At 37.5% G+C, this 20,826-nt stretch overlaps 1 protein-coding gene across 1 annotated transcript; it reads right to left on the bottom strand.

Annotated features, from left to right (window-relative positions):
• Positions 1 to 3,686: 3,686 nt before the first annotated feature.
• On the bottom strand, positions 3,687 to 11,108 carry LOC145787006 (retinoschisin-like). Its single transcript, XM_082598759.1, has 5 exons — positions 10,801 to 11,108; positions 10,269 to 10,328; positions 9,416 to 9,574; positions 4,587 to 4,756; positions 3,687 to 3,896 (listed from the first exon to the last, which is right to left on the bottom strand). Exons 1-5 carry the CDS (start codon positions 11,072 to 11,074, stop codon positions 3,759 to 3,761), a joined length of 801 nt encoding a protein of 266 aa, XP_082454885.1. The 5' UTR covers positions 11,075 to 11,108; the 3' UTR covers positions 3,687 to 3,758.
• Positions 11,109 to 20,826: the final 9,718 nt, after the last annotated feature.

Below are 20,826 nucleotides of genomic sequence, written 5' to 3'. Positions count from 1 at the left end.
AATGATTACAAGGTTCTACACACTTTTAAAACATGTAAAATTAATGTCTAACAATAAAGCAGCATTTTCAATAGGCTATACGAGTGTAAAAGCAAAAAAGAGTTCTTTCAAGCTGAGATTCTCTTCATGTTTTCATTAAACTGTGGCCATAAAACATTGGTTGCTGCGCTGTGCTCGAATGCCATAACAGCAAACAATGGATCAAATTAACAAAATTGAAACCCTGCGAAAATACTTGTTCCACAGAATCCACAGATTCCCAACCTGGGGTTGGCGAGCCCTAAAATGTAATGTGGAGGTCCGTATGCTTGAAAATTTATTAGAAGTAATCCGTGACTGCGAAATGTGGGGAACCACTGACATATTGATTTTTAAAGTATTGTATTTGATGGGCTGATTTGAAGTAAAAAAACATTAATAACTAAGTCAGTGATCGTTTGAAAAGAGAAAGCATCAGTTTACCACTGCCGTTCTATACTGACAGTCGGATCGGCAGTTGGTGATTATCTCTAAAAGTAATCATCCAAATCAAAGTATGAACACATCATTCTGTGAAAATCCAACAATGATCCCATTTATATCCATGCCCAGTCCAACTACCCACCTAACATTAAGAAACAAATCCTGTGATTGCAAAACGATTGTCCGTCACATCATTTGGCCAGAATGAATTTGATAAGACAGCATCTGTTTATAATGATGCCCTTTTGAAAAGAGGTTTTACAGAGAATTTTTTCTACAACTTTGCTAATAACTCGCGCACATCTAGGATAAGGAGTCGGAAAATTTTATGGTTTAATCCTCCTTTCAGCTTACAGGTTGACAGCAACATCAGTAAGAAATCTGTCAAACTCATTTCCTTCCTCTTTCCGCCCCATCATAGATTGCATAAGATGTCTAACCGTAAAACTATTAAGCTAAGCTATAGTTGTACTCCGAATGTTGCAAGCATCATATCCACCCATAATAAATCAATAAGATTAGCAATTCCTTTTGTTGGTTTTGTTCCCGTTCACTATTTGTAAGTTTATCATTGCTGTTGTTTTCCGACCAAGAAAAAATAAATTGAATTGAATACTGCAGGCTGCAAATGAATCATCTCAGCCTGGTTGCAATTGTAGAGAGAAATCCGACCGCCCTTTGAATGGGTAATGTTTGTTTTTTGTTTGTTTGTCATATATTTATCCTGCATTGCGGGAAAGCGGACTTGAGCGCTATGCATCGCTGTATGTTCGCCTTCCGACGTGCAACACTTGCAGAAAGCCGTTATTTACAAAGCCACCATTGACAACGGCCCAAAGGTTCTAAATTACATTGGTTGTTGTGAAACGACTTTTAAAAAACGTTTCTCCAACCACAAATGTTCCTTCATGGATAGGTCTAAACCAGGGGTCACCAAACTTTTTTCTCTGAGGGCCGGATTGCTGCGAGATTAACCGCTGCGGGCCGGATGCAAATTGCGAAAAGGTATAAAACTAGCCTATTTAGAATCTCCATTGACTTGAATTGAGCACAATAAACAACAAAGTCAGCGGTGGAGTAGCAAAGTTGTGATGAAAATCGAAAGGCTGCTGGATAAGTTATTCCCTGCTGTGATAGGACACTACAGGGCATCGTGCTCTTGAAAAAACATCACATCTTTCCAAATTTGGCCTAGGCTGTCCCCATTTGTGGTGGCCTAATGCTAAAAACAGAACACCAACATGTATAGGCTTCTTGGTGGAAAAATGTACAAATTCAACATACAACAACGAACTATAAGAACGAACAATTTTAACAAAAAAGTCTCTGTAAAGCCAAAGACGGTTGCTAATGCCAAGAGAAGCACATGTACAGAATTTACAACAGTGTCTGGCAGTTTTCCTATTACCGGTATTATAGAAAAAGTATTATTATAAAAACAATTCTTATTTTAGTTTTAGAATCTTTAATAATTTATAGAACTTCAAATAATTTGTGATAGGCATAGGCAACTAATATTGCTATTTGCCAGAATTAGTGAAATTTTTGAAATTAGGCCTATCGTTTTTCTTTCATAATATCATCAACATTATTTTGGCTTAGAGGTGCAGCACCCAACCATAAGAATAACCTTCAAGTGGTCAAGTTTGGTAACTTTTTTCCTTAACAGTTGTAGTGCAGCTGTTATTTCCGCAGCAGGTGCCGGGCCGGATGAAATCAGTTCGCGGGCCGGTTCCGGTCCGCGGGCCGTAGTTTGGTGACCCCTGGTCTAAACGAAATAGCACAGAACTATTTAAGACGGTTTGGGACCTTAAGGACAAGGGTGTTGATCCTAAAATATCATGGTCTATCCACAGATATGCTCGGCCTCACAGTGGAGGTGGTCGCAATAATTGTGGTCTTTGTCTTGCCAAAAAACTGGCCAGTCTAAAGGCCGATTGTAACCACCTTCTGAGCAAGTGTTCTGAACTGGTGGGTAAATGTCGTCATCGCAACAAATTTATACTAAAGCACTTCAATTATAATAATAATAACAATATCTGTTTTAACATAGCGCTACATCATTGCTGATATGCGTTGCTTTCAGCGCTTTGCAGTCCAGGCAGTGTCAGTGCAGCCGTAGCCTATACAACTGCAGTCGAATACAACTATTTTTTTGAATCCATTTCTTTAACCTTAGAACTACGCACCGGTCAATTGACTGCACTGTTTCACAAAATCCTTGAAGTCTAACTATCTCTGACAAACTGTCATACGCAAACAGATAGCTTTATTTGAATCTCAACATGTACTCAGACTTCAACATAAACGCCCACATGGCTGCGACACGAAAACGATTGAACTTATAATTGGAACTAGAGTTGGAATGCCACAACGCTGTCAGGAAAGCGTATTCAACAGCGGCTATTTAAGAGGTCATGGAAAACACGTAAGGCAAAAAATGGAAAACACAAGATACAAACTTAACTATGAACGGTGATCCATTTCATAGGATAGACTCCGCGCAAGAAAATTCTACGTAGGCTTATGTCACTGTGTCCATCCTACCATGAGCAATTGCTACAAAACAAAATTAGAGACGCTCTCTTGCAATGAAGCTTAAAGTGTGATGTGTGATGTTACAAAGTGTGATGTAGCAGTTTCAGCTTCCGGTGAAAGACATAACTTTTAACGTTTCTCACCTTTTTTTGCGTACAATGAAACGTTAGCCCTACATCAGCTTACAGTCAACAACACTGATAAAAAGTGACATGAGTCAATATGTGCGGTGCCAAACAGTAGAAATTTCATTATTTGCAAGATATATCAGTGCAAACCTCAATGACATAATAGCTGACTGAAACTAGAAAATAAAACTCTCTATCTCTATGACCGCACGCGATAGCCAAAAGTAGCCTATAAGGTGAAGCAAATTTTAAGGTGAATGGAAAATGAATTTGTTAGTATTTTCGCTGCAAGCGTGGAGCAAACGCGTAACTACTTGAATTACGCTAGCACTGCAGTGCGATAGTTCATGATACACTAGCTGAAAAAAAATTGCCACCAAACACATTCTTGCTCTTCGTAAATTTGGCTAAACTTAAATTACTTTTGAGTAATCCATAACTCAATCCGTAATCCTTAACTGAACCCGTAACTCAATCCGTATTAAGTTGAAAGATGTTCATGCAAACCTGAAAACACTTTTGTCTGACATTTAATACAAAGATGAGTAAATGCAAAGAAGTGTATTGTACAATTTTAACCGAGTGGTGCACAAACAGCAACTGGTTGGTGACGGTGATACACATGCATGCTTAGCAAGTGATATACTCCAAACGCATCGAAACAAATCCACTCCACTCTTGCACGATGAGTCTGATGTACCTTGCAACAATGGGTTGTGGGAATCTGTTGAGGACGTGTGTATTTCGATCGCTGTTGCCTTGGAAAACCTGAATGTAAGATGAAAGTAAACAAGTTAAATCTTCAAAAATATGAAATATCTTCTGACAGATGTCAAACTCATATGGCAGGCAGCAAATTGTTGTCTATCTCGGTAGAAAAAAGCCAATGCATGCCACATCGGCAATGGCAATAAAACAAGGTGAAGCCTGGTGGTATTTATCCGACTGTCGATTATTGTTTGCTTAATTAGCGGTGAAAATATTTTTCTTGCCAGCTTTTACGTGCGGAGAAGTTTTGTAATTGACACTTATGGACGCTCGTTTTGATTTCAATCGACGGGGGTACTCCTTATTAGAAGAAGCATAAATTTTAGGGTGATAAGGAGAGTTTAACTCCAGTGCCTGTCAACCAAGAAACATGGTGGATTGTTTAAAACAAAACTCGGTGAATTGGCTGTCCGCAAGAAAATGATCGTTCAATAGGTGTGGGACGCAAGGGGTCACACCCACAGAGCGCCGTTAACTTCAGTGTCGATGTGACAGTAAGTTGAACCAAGATGCTGTGGATCGGAAAGAAAGTGACTTTTCATTACAATACAGTACCAAGTTTATTCAGCCAGGTGTAATTCATTTCTAATACGTTGTGTAAAGTTGAATTCTGATCTGAAGTTTAATTCTGCATGAAAATCTTGTCACTTTTTGTTTTGAGAAAAAGTTCTGAACCTCTAAACCACTTACTTTTTCTTGTCCATTATTATTTCTGATTACTGATAAGCTGCTTGGCGAGTTTCCATAAGAAATTTTGAATTGAGTGACCCATTGTGAGATATCCCCTCTGCCTTGTGTCACAACGCCAGTGACAAGCGTGGGCGTCTTCAAGTCCACTTGAATCCATTCACCTCGTCTGGCTGAAAGCAAGGTGTTGCAGTCTTTATTGTTATCAATGAGCCTACTAATAAAAAATCCATTGACAGAAATACAAAGCGATTGTTGAAAGACCATCTTGTAATGTTTCGCGGAAGTCTTAACGTCTAACTCTTCTCGGACGAACAGTCATAAACAAACAGATAACTTTATTTGAATCTCAACATGTAGCCTACTCAGACTTCAACATAAACTAGCAACGTAAACGTCCACATAACTGCGGCACTAAATCGATTCACTTATTGTTGAAACTCGAGTTTTGAATAATAATAATAATTGCTACAATAATTGCTTCTTGCTACAAATCGGCTGCCGAGAAACAAATAATGTTATGGTTTTATTTATTGTCGCTCTACAACAGCTAAGGTCTTTTAGCGACAGGGCTCATTTTTAATTTGTATCAGGTTTACGATGTTATCACATTACACTGGTCTACAAATTTCAACTTTTTTTTTCAGGTTTGGGTTTTGACAACTGATTTTGGCTAATTTTGGGGCGCTGAATCCGAAAATGAACTCAGATTTTTTCTATCACATCGAGTTTGCTTTCTTTCGTTGCCATTATTTCATGAAATTGACCAATTTTTACCATTTTTAGTGCAGTAAAATGTCAAATATAATTATTTTCTGACAGCTATAAACTTTCAAACATAAAGATATTTTTACACTAAATTCATAAATTGGTTCAAATTTCCTCTAAAATAAAATAAAATCCTGTTATGATAATCGTAATAGGACATAGTGGAGATTGGTAGGGTTGAGTTTTTCCATGCTGGCTTGAACTCCCTGTCTAATTGGCTTCTCAGGCGTTATCTGTGGGTCAGCTGCTATCTCTATGCAGTGTGCAGATGGAATATATCGTAGGAAGACAGCTGGTGGGAGTAGATTTGACTTAGTAATAAATTCTTGCTTAGTAAGGAAGATTTATATAGAAGTTTCATAAAGCACATGTACATTGTACAGACCAACATCAGAGTTCAAGCTGAAAAGTGGTTTGTAAAAGGAAAAGGTATCTTCATACTTTATAAGTTTGAGTTCAAGTCGGTTAAAGTTTTTGGTATAGTTGTGTTTCTGTGGAAAAACTTGCTCTTAGAAAACTACTAACAAAGAAAGATTATATTTGATCTCAAGCTATGTCTGCTTCCAGCAAAAGAAGAAAATGTTGTAATGATCCGGATATATTTTGTTACATTTGTGGATGCTTCATGTTGAAGTCTCAACAATGCAATATTACCACGTTTGTAAAAAGGGCATATCTTGCTTACTTTAAAGTCAAGTTGGGAGACCAGGAAAAAAGCTGGGCTCCTCATAAAGTGTGCAAGACCTGCGTTGAATGTCTGAGAACTTGGTCGCAAGGAAAAGGTTCACAAATGAAATTTGGAATACCCATGATTTGGCGAGAGCAACAAAATCATGTTGACGGTTGTTATTTTTGTCTTGTTAGTGTGAAAGGGTATAACAAAAAGAGTAAACATCGTTTGAAATATCCAAATCTGGATTCGGCACTGCGGCCAGTTCCTCACAGTGATGAAAAGCCACTGCCAGTATTTACATCACTTCCAGAACTACACGAAGAGGCTATTTCTTCTTCAGAAGCATCGTTTAGTGAAGGAGAAAGTGAAATTTTTCAACCAGCACCCGAGGATCTGTCAGACAAGCCTTCCCAGTTTAATCAGATGGAATTAAATGATTTAGTGAGAGATTTGTAGCCTATTTGTTTAAGCAATCTGCGGAGTTATTGGCATCAAGGCTACAGGAAAGGAAACTTCTCAAAGCTGGTACAAGCATGACATTTTACCGCAAACGAGAAGAAGAACTGCTTCCATATTTTGCTTCCCACAGTGATTTCGTTTATTGCAACAATATATAAGGGCTTCTTTTAGAAATGGGATTACCACAGTATGATGCAGACGAATGGAGACTTTTCATTGATAGCTCCAAACGAAGTTTGAAGTGTGTTCTAATTCACAATGGTAACGTGTACGGTTCTATTCCGACAGGACATTCGGTGACAATGAAAGAAGAGTATCAGAACATCAAAGCCGTTCTTGAAAAGTTAAAGTACGGTACTACGGTACCATGAGCATGGTTGGCTCATCTGTGTAGATTTAAAAATGGTAAACTTTTTGCTGGGGCAACAAAGTGGCTACACCAAATACCCATGTTTCCTATGCTACTGGGACAGCAGGGCCAAGGATCAGCACTGGAACAAAGAAGAGTGGCCTCCAAGGCTCACCTTGACATCTGGAGACAAAAATATCATACGTGATCAGTTAGTTGACATCAAAAAGATCCTCTTGCCTTCTCTTCACATCAAACTTGGTCTAATGAAACAATATGTAAAAGCTTTGGATCATGAAGGAGAGTGTTTTAAGTATATATGTTATGCTTTCCTTGGTCTCAGTGAAGAGAAAAAAAGAGCTGGGATTTTCAATGGACCACAAATCAGGCAATTGTTAAAGGATGAAAATTTTGTAAAATCAATGTTGCCATTCGAGGCTAAAGCTTGGAATGCTTTCGGTGCTGTTGTGAGAATTTTTTTGGGAAACAGAAAAGCAGAAAATTATAAAGATCTCTTAAGGGAGCTACTGCTTAGTTTTGAAGATTTGGGATGCAGGATAAGCATCAAAGTTCACTATTTGAAGAGCCATGCGGATGAGTTTCCAGAAAACTTTGGGAAAGTTAGTGAAGAACAAGGTGAACGTTTCCACCAGGATATTAAAATTATGGAGGAACGTTATCAAGGTCGGTGGGATTGTCATATAATGGTCGACTATTGCTGGAGTTTTAAAAGAGAAATTCCAGATGCTGCTCATAAAAGAAAGTCCCTCAAAAGAGCATTTTTAAGCTTATAAGTGAAGAGTTCATATTTTATGAAAGTTCTTTTTTTTTACTGTTTCTGAACTCGCCCTGCCCAAGTCCCTTTGAGTCAGTCTTTATTTTGGCACTTTGCTATTTCTGTGTGTGTCTTCAGAATTTCTGCACTCCATTGGAATGTCTATGTGCATATTGTGTGAACTGTAGGCTATAATTCAGATAATACCTTGTCACTGTCCTATCGACATGTTCGTCAGCACAATGTAGCGTTTGATGTTATTATGGTTGCTCTTTTGCATGCCTATTTTTTATTCCAAGGCATGAAATTTTAATAAAGACAACGCAAATTTGTGTGAATATAATATAGAATGCTTGTTTGCTAATTAAAGCTAGATTATTGCAGGTAAAACAGTGTTTATTGCATCAGAATTCCTTGTTTTGACAACAGAGGGGGGGCAAAAATTGATTTTTTTCAAAAATTTGGGATATTTCATATCTCAAAAACGTGATGTGATGGAGAAAATCTGAGTTCATTTTCGGATTCAGTGCCCCAAACTTAGCTAAAATGAGTCGTCAAAACCCAAACCTGAAATTTTGTGTAGACCAGTGTTATTACCCGACTCATTCTCACTGCGCTATGCAGGATAGAACACAATCGGTACCGTTTTTAAAGTCTTCGGTTTGACCCGACCTGGAATCGATCTCAGATCTACCAGCACCAGAGCCGAAGGCGAAACCACTCGGCCACTGAGCTGGTTTCGAGTTTTGAATGACGCAACGCTGTCAGGAAAGCGTATTTAACAGCGGCCAATCAAGAGGTCATGGAAAACGCGTAGGCTAAGGCAAAATGCGAAACACACGGTACAAACTTAAAAGGCAAGTTCTCAAATAGATTAAAAGTTTAAAGGCACGTTTCTAATATTACACATCTTTTTGATAATTTTTTACCACTTCAATTCAATTCAATTTATTTTTTTTTTATTGTCGGAAACAACAGCAATGATAAAGTTACAGATGGTGCTATACGGAACAAAATGAAAAAAAGAAAAAGGTGGCAAAACCACAGAAGTTTAAAACGTGCATGCGATGCAGATTTAAAGGTTACGTAGATGAAAGTAAATTAAGCACGGCCACAGCAAGTCAGGACTTCTTTAAAGTTCGTTTCACCCCAAACAAAAATTTAATCATTATTCATTACTTTTTCAGTTTAGAGCAGGAAAGTGATATTCAAATCAAAAAATAAAAAGCACAAAATGTAGATACCAAACCCATGTTCATTGCTCAGCAAACTTTTTGAAAACTACACTGCCTTCATCTTCACTGCTATAAATGTATGTAAGCAATCCCTAGTGTCGCTTGGTTCTATATTAAATTATGGCTGACGTCACAACGACCAAACACCAAGTTGCTATGAGCGAAAAAACGTAATAAAAGATTTTAATATTTTCTGATCAACATTAACGCTTGCTGAGCATGAGTTTAGTTCTACATTTGAAGCTTTTTATGTTTTTGAAACTTGACTTCTGTTACTTTTTTCACTTATAATGTCCATTTCACCTGTTTTTTATGTAATTGGTTCTTGTAACGTCATCCGCAATTTAATTTAAAACTAAGCGGCATTAGGGATTGCTTACATTTATAGTACCGTACTGAAGATGAAAGCAGCATACTTTTCAAAAAGTTTGCTAAACTTGAGTTTAGATATCTACATATTGTGCTTTTTATTTTTGATTAGGTTAACAAAGTTTCTAACCATTTTCTAAGTTTCTAACCATTTCGCTCCTAAAATGAAGCTATTTGAGACTCAAGCTAATATTTTGTACTTACAAGTAAGTGAAGTCCATGACCAACTGTAACCTGATCGCCCCTTGTAGTCCAACCGGGCTTGATGAGCAGCATGGTTATTGTTGTGAATAGTTGAAGCAGTAATGTCCGCATCAAGAACCCTTCCATCTTTCAATCCCACGGCGCATTGAGCGACAAAATCTTCAATGCAATAACAATAAATAAGCTGTCAAAGAGTCTACTATCTCGACACAACAGCCCTGATTCTAACCTACAATTCACATTTACTTTGTCACAAGTTACTGTAAATAGTTCACTATGGTGAACATTTTGAAAGGAAAGTTCTGTTGTTCAAGTCCAAGCTTGTACAAATTCAAACTGAAAGTAACACAACTTTTTAGTAGCAATTTGCGTTGTTTGCAAATTGCTTTTTTGTTTTGCTTAATTCAGAAATGGAAACAATTTCTTTTTATTATTTATACAAAACGAAAATGAAACACGTGATATGAGAATGTCAGCACGCAGAGTTTGTGTCGAAGGTTAAACAATTGTTATTAGTGTTGCTTGTCTTCAAAGAGAAATATTTCGAAGTTGTAGCAAACAAAAGTAAATTTCAATTGGATGGAAAATTCCTTTGTTTAATTTTGTTTTAATGCAAATTAATTTTTCTAAGAAAAAGTTTTGCTTGATTGGTTTCGAGCCGATTTTCGTGTTGGTCAATAAAAGCCACCTCTCTAGTCTTACATACTAACTTACAGTAGTTTCATTTCTGTTAAGAAATTTTATTTTGAAAAGGTCTGCCGTTTGTTGTTACGGATTCAGCTCAGTCCTATTAGATCAGAATCGTTGATTTGAAATCATGAAATGGCTTGACATGCAATTATTGAATACTTACAATCCACAGGCATATGTAAGATTAAGTTCGAGATCGTACTGGCCATCTGTGTTGTAGTTTCTGTAATATAACATTATAGTTGATAATTAAAAAAGTCGAAGGCTTAAAAGGCGAAAAAAAAAGATTAAAACGTTGATCAATAAAAAAAATACTGATAGGTTAAAATACTGAGGAAGTATTGGCCATGGCGTGGAACATCAAGCGTATGGATCAACCTAACAGTAGCCCCAAAGTAAGAAAAGAGATTTATAGCATTTCATTTTGCACCTAACATACTGTAATCGTTTCTTTTTTAACTTATTGGTACTAAGTCTACACCTAGATCTTACTAAGACCTGCAGCCGACCTGGCAAAGATCTGCACAAAAATAAAGCGGTTGCTCTTACCCTAGCCTACTATAAGGTCTATATTGATTTTGTTTTTATTGAAATCACTTTGAAATGATAGTATTGCTCTTGGATTTTATGTGATGATTTAGTAGCCACTTCCAGGAGACATCATAAGTCTTCATGACACTAATTGATTGACTTACCAGTAAGTGTCTGTATTTTGCCGTTCAACTGATCTATTTCGCTTGGATTGCAACCACACACTCCAGGTGTTCCTTGAGGCCCCTGAGGCCCAGGTGGCCCTTCAGGTCCGAGCTTTCCAGGACGACCCTGCAAGCCTTGCCCCACTGTGGGTCTCCGTGGAAGGGAACGACGAAAAGGAAAACACATCTCTTCGTCATCAGATTGCGCAAATGCGACGTTGCTCCATAATAAACCAAACAGACAAAAAACAGTAAATATTTCAAGAAATGTCATTTCCTATTTTGTTACTTTTTTCTACGATTTGCCGTTTGAGTAATACTGCAAATATAAAGAAAATTACTTAACTAGAGTGAGTGTTAACATCTCTACTTCCACGTCTCGTAAAACGTTGTTATCAATTCTTAGATTAGCGCAGGTTTTTTTAAAGTTTACTTTAAAACTATTAATACTGCTTAATTAATTGTTAAGTAGCTACCGGTAGGTCTAAAACAAACAGATATTTAACTACCTAAAAACTTTTTTTACTACCGTAAACGATTGTATTCAAAGCAGCAGCTAACTAGCTACGCAACTGCGCTGTTTAAAGGCCTCTTGATATTTCAGTACTATCATGGGCTCTATCCAAGGGGGGGTGAGGGGGGTGATCAATGCAAAATCACCCCCCCCACTAATTTGGCTTTGAAAAGGTTTTGTGATATTTTATTGATCGAATTTTGAAAAAAAATATTTCCACTGTTATCAATTTTTTCAATAACTTATGAATTTTTGATTTGGCAATCCTGAACTACGAGCCAGGTCCCAGACAACAAAATGTGTCAATTTTACATTGATTTAAGGTCTGCAGATATTAAATCAATGTAAAAATGGCGGATTTTGCTGTTTGGGGTATTAACCCCTGCTCATGCATTCGATGACTACATTCATTGGTGGGAAAGAGCTCATGTCTTCACTGTACAAAACATGATCTAGGGGAGACCGGGGATAGCTCGGACGATTTTTCGAAAACAGCCCATATTTTTTTTTAATTACACAGCAAGTTCGTAAATGTTATTTTGTTGTAAACCGTAAAGCTTTGCCGAAAAAGGGTAGGAGTATCGTTTCTTTCAGCAAACCGGAAATGCTTATAAAAAGCATAATCTCTACAGTCCTCAAATGTCCGAAGTCACCCCGGTACCCGGGTAATTTCGGACATGCCTGGGGTCATCTCGGACAGCAATTTTATGCAGACGTTTTGAGTGGATTTGACAGTTATTACAGAATATTTGTTTTTCTTTTATATGTCCGAACCATTATGTCTTTAAAATCCAATAAATTATTCAAAAGATCTGAAAATAAGATTTTGTTGGAGTTTGATTTTTTCCACGGGGATACTTTGGCCATTGTGTCCGAAGTATCCCCGACCACGTGATTACAGGTAAATGAAGAAAATATGGCTACCTGATTAACTGCTGGTCAAAATCATCACTTGCTTATCTTAGTATTGCTTTCTAACTACAACCTCAATCAATAAAAAGTTTGTTTTGGTTAACTGCAACGGAATTATGACCTTACACGTACAATTTTGAAATCTCGATATCACTACTAAAGTTACTTTTTCGACCTCAACTTTCTAAGTTACTTTTTCGACCTCAACTTTCTAAGAAAACTAGACATACTTGCAAACTTTATCCTGATTTGTAATGGAGCCACAAAGCTTTGGTAAACGTGATTTAACAATACTCTACTGTGACGTCAAATGCCTTATTTTAGGTATCCCCGCGTCCGAAATATCCCCGGTCTCCCCTATATGCCGAATGAGCTTCGATCAGAATGAAGTTGATGCTGCAATGGGGGGTCTGGGGGGCTACGCCCCCCAGAAGTTGAAATGACTATGACGATTTTAGCCCACTGTCCAAAAATCACCCCCCCGAATTCTAAAAGTGGATAGAGCCCCTGAGTACTATTATAAGCTGGACCAACCACCACGCTTTCAAAAGATTATGACACCCCATACGAGCATGTTGTCGCTTAAAGAAACAGTTTTCTTATTCGAAAAACGTGCCTGTGATATGATGCGACAAGACAGCAAATTTTTGTGTTTTGTCTCCCGATTACACAGTAGCCTACATAGCCTACGCCCTACAGTAGCTTGTGCTGAAGCGATGATTAATTATTGTTGAACGTATTACTCAATGCTGCAAATCCAACAACGTCTTTGTTGTGTGCAACTCAAGCTTAAATTAGCAAAACAAAGCTTTTGAGTTCTATTTTCTACATAGCGCAGATACGTAACTTCGACATTTACGGCCCAGTGCTAACGCACAACATGTGGCTTCATTTTTTCTGTACGTTTTGCAGTAAAGACTCGTGCAACGCTCTTTGCATTGTTTTACGGTTTCTTCATTCCTCGTATATGACACACGCCGCCACATGATGAGCGGAGCTTTTACGACTTCGAATTCGTCGCAATAAATGTTTCCAGTCCTTAAACATGCTGTGCCTGTACCCACTAGCGTACGCAGAGAGGGGGCCATTGGGCCACCCCCCCCCCCCCTAAAAATGTTTTAGTAGTTATCGACGTAGATCAAGGCATTTAATATGTTTTGGATTGCACTGTCAAAGCAATTAACAATGTTGTTTTATAGATGATGTTGTTTTTATTTTTTCCCTATCTGAGGAACTATACGGTGAAGCCATTACTATACCGAGATTAGCTCGCTTTCAAAAACAGAGAAGTAATGTACCGTACCAGCTGACACTCCCTCTGAATACTAGCACAGAAGCGCATTCTATCCTTTCTTAGACGCTTGTCTTCTGCAATTGCGAGAACAATTCAGCTCTCAAACAACTATTGCATTTTCACTTCAATCTCTGCTACCGAAATATTGTTCAAGTCGACCATTTGAAGCCATTGAAAAAAACCTTAGCACGTAGGCTACAGCTCTTTTCTTTCATGTGGAAAAGATTCGGTCAAAATAGAATATTTGAGATGACAAATCCATTGGCGAAACAGTTCATGTATACCTGACAACGTTACTGATGCTTTCAAAGCCTCAGTGGACCTAAAAACGTTCCCCAACATCGCAACGTTGCTACAGATATTTGCAACTATACCAGTAACAACAGCTACCATTCGTATTAATCTTCAGTACTCTAAAGTACATAAAGAATTATTTGAGATCTACAATGGTAGAAGAACGTCTCAACGGACTGACATTATTGTATATTCATCGGGAGTTAGAGCTAAACTATGATGACGTAATAACAGAGTTTAGCAAGAACAATCGACGATTGGACTTTGTGTAAAATTACTTATTTGATTGTGTACGCTGCGTTTATCACCTTGGTGCAAACGCAATAGCCTAGATTCCGAGTTTTCGTTTCTAATCAGGTGAATTTAGTCCTAGCACTCCGGCTTATCATTATTTTGCTCTCACCATTATTGCTGGACGATAATTAAAAACACTATTGCCTTTTTCGTCATTTTATCGCCCTACGTAAAATCTCATGCAAACCGTTTTGCGTCTATTGTAATTCAAGTTTGTTTATTGTCTGGTAGGTCTATGGGCCACAATAAATATCCAAAATAATTTTTATAGGTAATCTAATCCATATAATCTCGCATACCAAAAACGTATTACATTTTTCGAAATTTAGGTGTATCAGAGCTTGAAATAGGCTAATAATATGATACGAAATTTTATGGGTAGCCTACCGGTAGGCTACGCTTGGAGAGAAACCAGAGTTGAAAGCAACATTTCTTGAGAATTTTAATCAAAGTTTTCAATTGTCTATTGAATGATTTATTAGCTTTACATACTCTTCGTCTCTTACTGAGCGTGTTTTTTCAGCGTTATTGTGATTGTGTAGTGTAAATAATTATGTTATTGCTTGAGGGTGGTTTAGGGTAGGCCTTCTTTTTCGTTCTATAGTTCAGAGTGCGGTAATTTTTGATTAAAGTTAAAATTGCATTCGATATTTAAACTTTCACAAAGTAGTTCGATTTATGCTTTAATTAAGGAAATGACGTTGCCTATCATGATCGAACTATTATGGTTTTTACTTCTCCGTTTAGGCCTACTATCATGCTTTTCATATTCAGAATCGGTATCTGTAGGCTACAGTGACATACGCAAAGACCGTGAGAGTCTATATTTTACCAACAGATAAGCTACCTTAAACCTTGGTCAGACTATAGAGTAGCATAAGGCAACTCTTGATAGAAAAAAAGTCAAATTATATCGAATGCCCTCCCTCACGGAACAATATCCTGCGTACGCCATTGAACGTACCCTCAATACGCGTAGTTCATTGGGTTTAGTAAGCCAACTACGTCGTCTACGTAAAGCATTGAATGCGACGTTAAGAATGTTATATGGTATCGTTTGTTTTCAATACAACAACTCTCCAAATGAGTAAACTAGCCGTTGCAAATTAAAACATTATCGTCAATGCAAGCTGAGTACCTATGCCAGTAACCTATCGGCTATCAGTGCCGGTCTTTGGGGTGTGCAAACCGTGCGATCGCACAGGGCCCGCAATTTACTCAGAAAATGCAGTAATTTTGTCATTTCTAATGGAAAAAATCAACAAGTGAATTCAACAAAGGAATTAGCAACAAGAAAACATAGAGACTCAACAGGTGCAACCTATTTCGTCCCCTGAAAAGATCGAGAAAAAAAAAAGAACAGAGCCGAAGTCACTGATCGGAGTTGCCGCAAACATTTTAAAATTTCTCTCGATCTTTTCAGGGAACGAAATAGGTCGAAATTTGATTTTGTTACTCCAATTTCAGGGTACGAAATCGGGGTTTGAATTTTTCAGAGGACGAAATAGGTTGCATCCAGACTCAACATATGTAGAGACATAGCTTTATTTCCGAAAAATGCCAAACAAAGCATGATCTTATCCTTTTGCTATGCCACCGGACAGCACCATTTTACAGTAATATTCATACCTAAATTTTTGTTGAACATACTCTCAGAATGCGCCAAATTCAAAGTATTTTTTAAAATTTTCTGGGGGATGCCCCCCAGACCCCCCGCCTCTGGGTGTCGCCTTCAGCAGTCACGCCGTCAGGCTTCGCCCGCCGACCGTCAAACCACCCCCTCCTCTTTAAAAATACCTAGCTACGCTACTGAATTGGATCATTGTCATTGGGGCCCGCAAAAGTATATTCCGCACAGGGCCCGAAATACCCTAGGACCGGCACTGCGGTTATTATTAGCAAATGGGCGTTTTTTAATTTTTTTCGTTTCGATTCAAAAGCATTTTCAATGGCCCTCCCCCCCTTGAGAAAATCCTGCGTACGCCACTGCCTGTACCTCATGGGTTTTGAAGTGTGTTGGAAGTAAAGTTGGATTAATTGCAATTGTAATTGCATGTAATTGATTACACATTTTTATGTAGTTGGAACTTTTTGTTGTTGTGTAGTTGTAATTTCAAAACATTTTGGTCTAAATTACAATTAGCCTACATTTGGTAAGTTGCTCGCATGACAACAGTAGGCTACAGCCTATTTTTGTTAATCCGCTAGTTGGGGTTTAAAAGTGACCTCAACTGCATATTGCAGCTTAACTTTTGTCAAATGCAATTCTACTTGCTTTTGATAAAATCAAACTATAAAAGTATCACCGATAAAAATATTTATATTTGAACCGTGTAATTTATTATATTTGGAAGTACGGCAATTGTAGCCTACAGTAATTTGAAAATATCAGAACAATGTAATTGTAACGCAATTCAAAATTTTGATGGTGTAATTGTAATATAATTGGACTGAAAACTGTGTAAATGAACCAACTCTGGTTTAAAGTCTCTGGAGATTCATTTTCGTTTTGAAATGAATAGCAATTAACCAATATCTTCGTAGTTTTAGACCTGATTGTGTCACGTTTGGAAGAGCACAAGAATTTCTACTCCTTATATCCACATCTAACAGCACACGTTTTTCCTATGCCTCTGATTATTATTATTATTTATTTGCATCAGGCACTAAAGAGACAGGCCCATATTCATAAACACAACACAAGTCACAAAACACACAAGGTTACATTATATAAGCGAAACTTATGCGTACATAATCACGTTATAGTGAGACGCATAGTCAGAAGAATGTTAAACGAGCGAAATATGTTTATGAAAACAGAGAAATGTAGTTCCATAAGATCAAAATGAGCCGAGCCAAACTACGTGGCTAGAGAGGAGCCTCAAGTTGGCTACGACAAAAACCTCAAATGATACTGTTAAAAGAAATCCTGCACGAAAAAATATAGGCTACGTGTAGATTCATAGCAAAATAATAACAACTTTGCTTTAGTTTTAGCATAAATATTTTACAATGAAATGTTCATTGCATCGGTGGTAGTTACCTGACCTGCCTCAGCAGCTGGTATCTCAGACACATTCCTGTTTTAAAGATAATTTGGCTCATTTTATTTTCTAGGTTTCTGATGTAAACTGAACTTAGTATTTTAACTACTGTATTACTTCATATTTGAAGAGTAGGCCTACAGTAATTGCCATCACCGCAGTTAGAATATGATGATTTGTTTACGAAAATATACACTTATCAGTAAATTTTATTGCTGTGTCAAAGTGGATATCTTAGATTCACCAGTTTAACGTAACACACTTTCACATTCCACTGTGTGGTTGCAATGAAGAACAGATAAATTTAACATTACGCAACAAAACCAGCCAGAAAAGACATGCAAAGACTCAACAGTGGTTCCGGAACTGCCAGCAGAAAAAAGCGGAAGAAATGTGCATTAAATTGTCCAGCTACCATCCCAGTCAGCAAAATTCGTCCTATTACTTTGAAGTTAATCAACGTCAACAGACGTTTAATCAACGTAAAAAAGAATAAAGCTTGCCAGCTGGGATGTACAACCAAGTAAAACGAAGACGTATTCCCTTGTGAGGTAATTTCATCGTTATTCAAAATAATTAAACGTTTAATTTTGTCGGTTTTGCACACATAAAAATTTTGTGATGATCAGTTTAGTGGTTTATATTCGCTCTTATTGATCGGTTCCATTCTAGGTCGAGTCACGTTAAAATTTTATAGATGATACCTGATTACGTACTTTCCTGCGCAAAGCATAGTGATCATATTATGCTGGGTAATAATGTGGTCACACAATAAGTACTGCACAAAGTTAACTTAAGAACACTAGCTAAAAAACGCGATAGCCGTCGGACGCCGAATGTAATTAGACCATTTTCTCATTTTTTTTGTTCGAATTTTAGGCCACCTGGCAATTCTCTCCAACATACGAAATTAATCTATTTGCTCGTAAAATGGGACATTTTCTGATTTTTCTGCCAAAAATGGTTTCATTTTCTTCTATAGGATAATTATCATGTCTTGCGTCTTCGAGCGTTGACCGAGAGGGCGCATCGCAGAGAGTTTGTTGATAAAAGTTCCTGAAGAATGAAACAAAAAAAAGCAGGCTAATAGTAACCATTTGATTAAGTTCTTTTTTAATTATGTTCAAATAAGTTTTCGCAATAGAGGAAAACCTATTCTCAACAAATTTTTCTCGAAATGTTATGCAACGCAACTGCAATGGCATGTTTGGCAAATAACTTTTAGCAGCAAAAAGATTTTAAAATCCAACTAAGCACAAATACATTCGATACGATACCTTCGATACAACGACACAAATTGTCGTGATCTAAAATCTTCATAAGTTAAGACAATTTGTAATTTGAAGTAGGCTACATGTAGACCTATCATAGTCTTATTGATGTAAAATGTTTTTTTCTGTAATTGAGTTATTTGTATTGTTATGGTAGGCTACTTTTGCAGTGTTTGAACGATACTGATAGTTGACAAAGTAGCCTACATTTACAGTATACCACACAACTGGGAGCAGTGTAGAATTTTTCATCAGGTGGTCTAATTTTATAATAATTATTTGAGCGCATTTAATTATTTTTGGGCAAGAATTGTTTCGTACCCCTAACTTTCCCCTACGTCCATGTTTATGAGCATGAAGTTTTACTGCGTTAGCTTTAAATCCGAGTAAAATATCCTTTGGTGGTTATAAAGAGAAATTTGTGCACTTACATCACAGTCTCCATATTAAATTTAATTGTATTTCGATTGAGTAGCCAATATAGTTTTATTTGAGATTTATTGGAGAAGTATCAATTATCCAAAAAATTGCATTATTTTCTTGATTATCGTAAATATATCCTCCAGCATTTTTGGACCGTTCTGCTAGGAGTTCATACCAAATCCCCACCTATTGGTGCACACCCCTGGAAAGGTAATTCAATACTGAATCCGATGCATGTAAAATTTGAGTGGCACGTGTTGCGGATTATAGTTTTATTTTAGGTTTGTCGAAGGTAGGTCATGTCGCATTTTTTGCCTCGCATTTATTCACGAATAACTTTTTTAGGCGGAAAGCGGAAAAATTATTCTGCCAGAATGATGGTGGTCTTACATTTGTGTATTGAAGAGAAATTCGTCGTCTTGTTTCCAAATTATACTTTCAGTGAAGAATTTTGCTTTGAGATTCAAACGATTTTGTCTCGTTATTACGTTTAAAACATACAAGAATTCCAAAAAGTGTTGAAAATGAATTATACTTGCACACCACCCAGTGGTGTAGCAACGCAATATGCCGCCCTTGGATTTTTGCACGAAACGCCGCCCCTACCCCCTTGACACTGTCGTAAAAGCTGATTAAAATTCTACACACCAGAAGAATTAAAGCAGTTTTTTTTATCTTTTTTTACTCATTTAAATTGTTTAAAAACAAATTCGCTACAGTCCATTTTTTTCCTCGTTTTTTTTTCTAAATTTATAAAAAAATTTATTAAGGTGTTGTGACCGTGCCATATTTGAAACTGATTCTCCTGCTTTGGTATCATGCACGCTATAACGTCCGCGTTTTGTCGCTTCTACCTTTTTCTGGACCTCTGCTATGTTTTTCATACCGGTAGGCTATATTGTTTTTTCGTTGTGATGGTCAGAAATAAAAACAAACTGAACTGAGTTTTGTTTAATTTTATTAAAAGTTCCAAATAAAACCACTTCTTACTCAGACAGCTGAAGGATTCTTTGTCTCCTGTATTTACTCTAATCCCTGGCTTGAATGGCCCTTCTTTATTCTGAAACCTTTCTGGCCCTAGTTTGATTATTTCAACCCGGGATTTCAACTCTCATGTTATGAGTTAATGTTTCTGGCCAAGTAGCCGCATCGTTATGACTTATGAGAATAGTAGATAGCATCTGTTTTATCTTTATCTGACAGTGTTTCATTCACAGGCTTTCAATGATCACTTTGTTATTGTTTTGCTCGAGGTAAGTTATAGGCTACACTCAGAGGTGGGCAGTAGCGCGCTACTTTTTTGGTAAAAGTAGCGGTAGCGGCGCTACTTTTTAATTGGAGTAGCGTCTGCAGTAGCGGCGCTATTTTTTTCCAAAGTAGCGGTAGCGGGAGAGACGCTACTTTTTTTCAGTCACACTCCCGCTACCCGCTACTTTTCAATTTAAATTGAAAAAAATGCTTGTTTTTTTTTTGCAGTACTGGCGTGGTCAAGCAGCTATATAATCGGCTTGGTTGTAAAGTTTCGGTCTTTTCTAGCTGATGTCAACTTCTTTGGCGAATATCTCCGTGTGATGAAGCCTATCTGCCAGGCTTTAGACATTCTCCAGGGCGAGTCCCAGGCATGTTACGGAGTCTTGCTTCCAACCATCACAATTTGCGGGAAGAAGTTGACAGAGATCAGTGATCTTGTGACCTGTGAGGAGTTGAAAGTGAAAGTCCTTGAAGGGGTGAGGAAACGATTCAACAAGTGCTTCAACAACATGAAATGCGTTATGGCATCATGTCTTCATCCCTCCTTCAAGACGTCGTGGCTACAATTTCTGCACTACGTTTCCACGGACGATGCTGACGCACTGCGAGAAAAAGTCAAGACAGATGTAATTCGACTGTTGCGGGAGACATCAAGCCAGGTTTGATACCGAAAAGAATGACACCAACCAGTGGCGTAGCCAGAAAAAAAATTTGGGGGGGGGGCAAATA

Source organism: Aplidium turbinatum, chromosome 17, assembly GCF_918807975.1.
Source record: "Aplidium turbinatum chromosome 17, kaAplTurb1.1, whole genome shotgun sequence".
NCBI lineage: Eukaryota > Metazoa > Chordata > Ascidiacea > Aplousobranchia > Polyclinidae > Aplidium > Aplidium turbinatum.
This window is presented reverse-complemented; position numbering and strand designations above follow the sequence as displayed.

Bases quoted from the DNA above. Each gene is read 5' to 3' on its own strand.
- LOC145787006 (XM_082598759.1), bottom strand. From the start codon at position 11,074: ATGACATTTCTTGAAATATTTACTGTTTTTTGTCTGTTTGGTTTATTA. The intron at 9,575-10,268 runs GTAAGTATTCAA...ATTGCATTGAAG, and splicing joins CTTACATATGCCTGTGGATT to ATTTTGTCGCTCAATGCGCC. The intron at 4,757-9,415 runs GTAAGTACAAAA...CCTTGCTTTCAG, and splicing joins GTCATGGACTTCACTTACTT to CCAGACGAGGTGAATGGATT.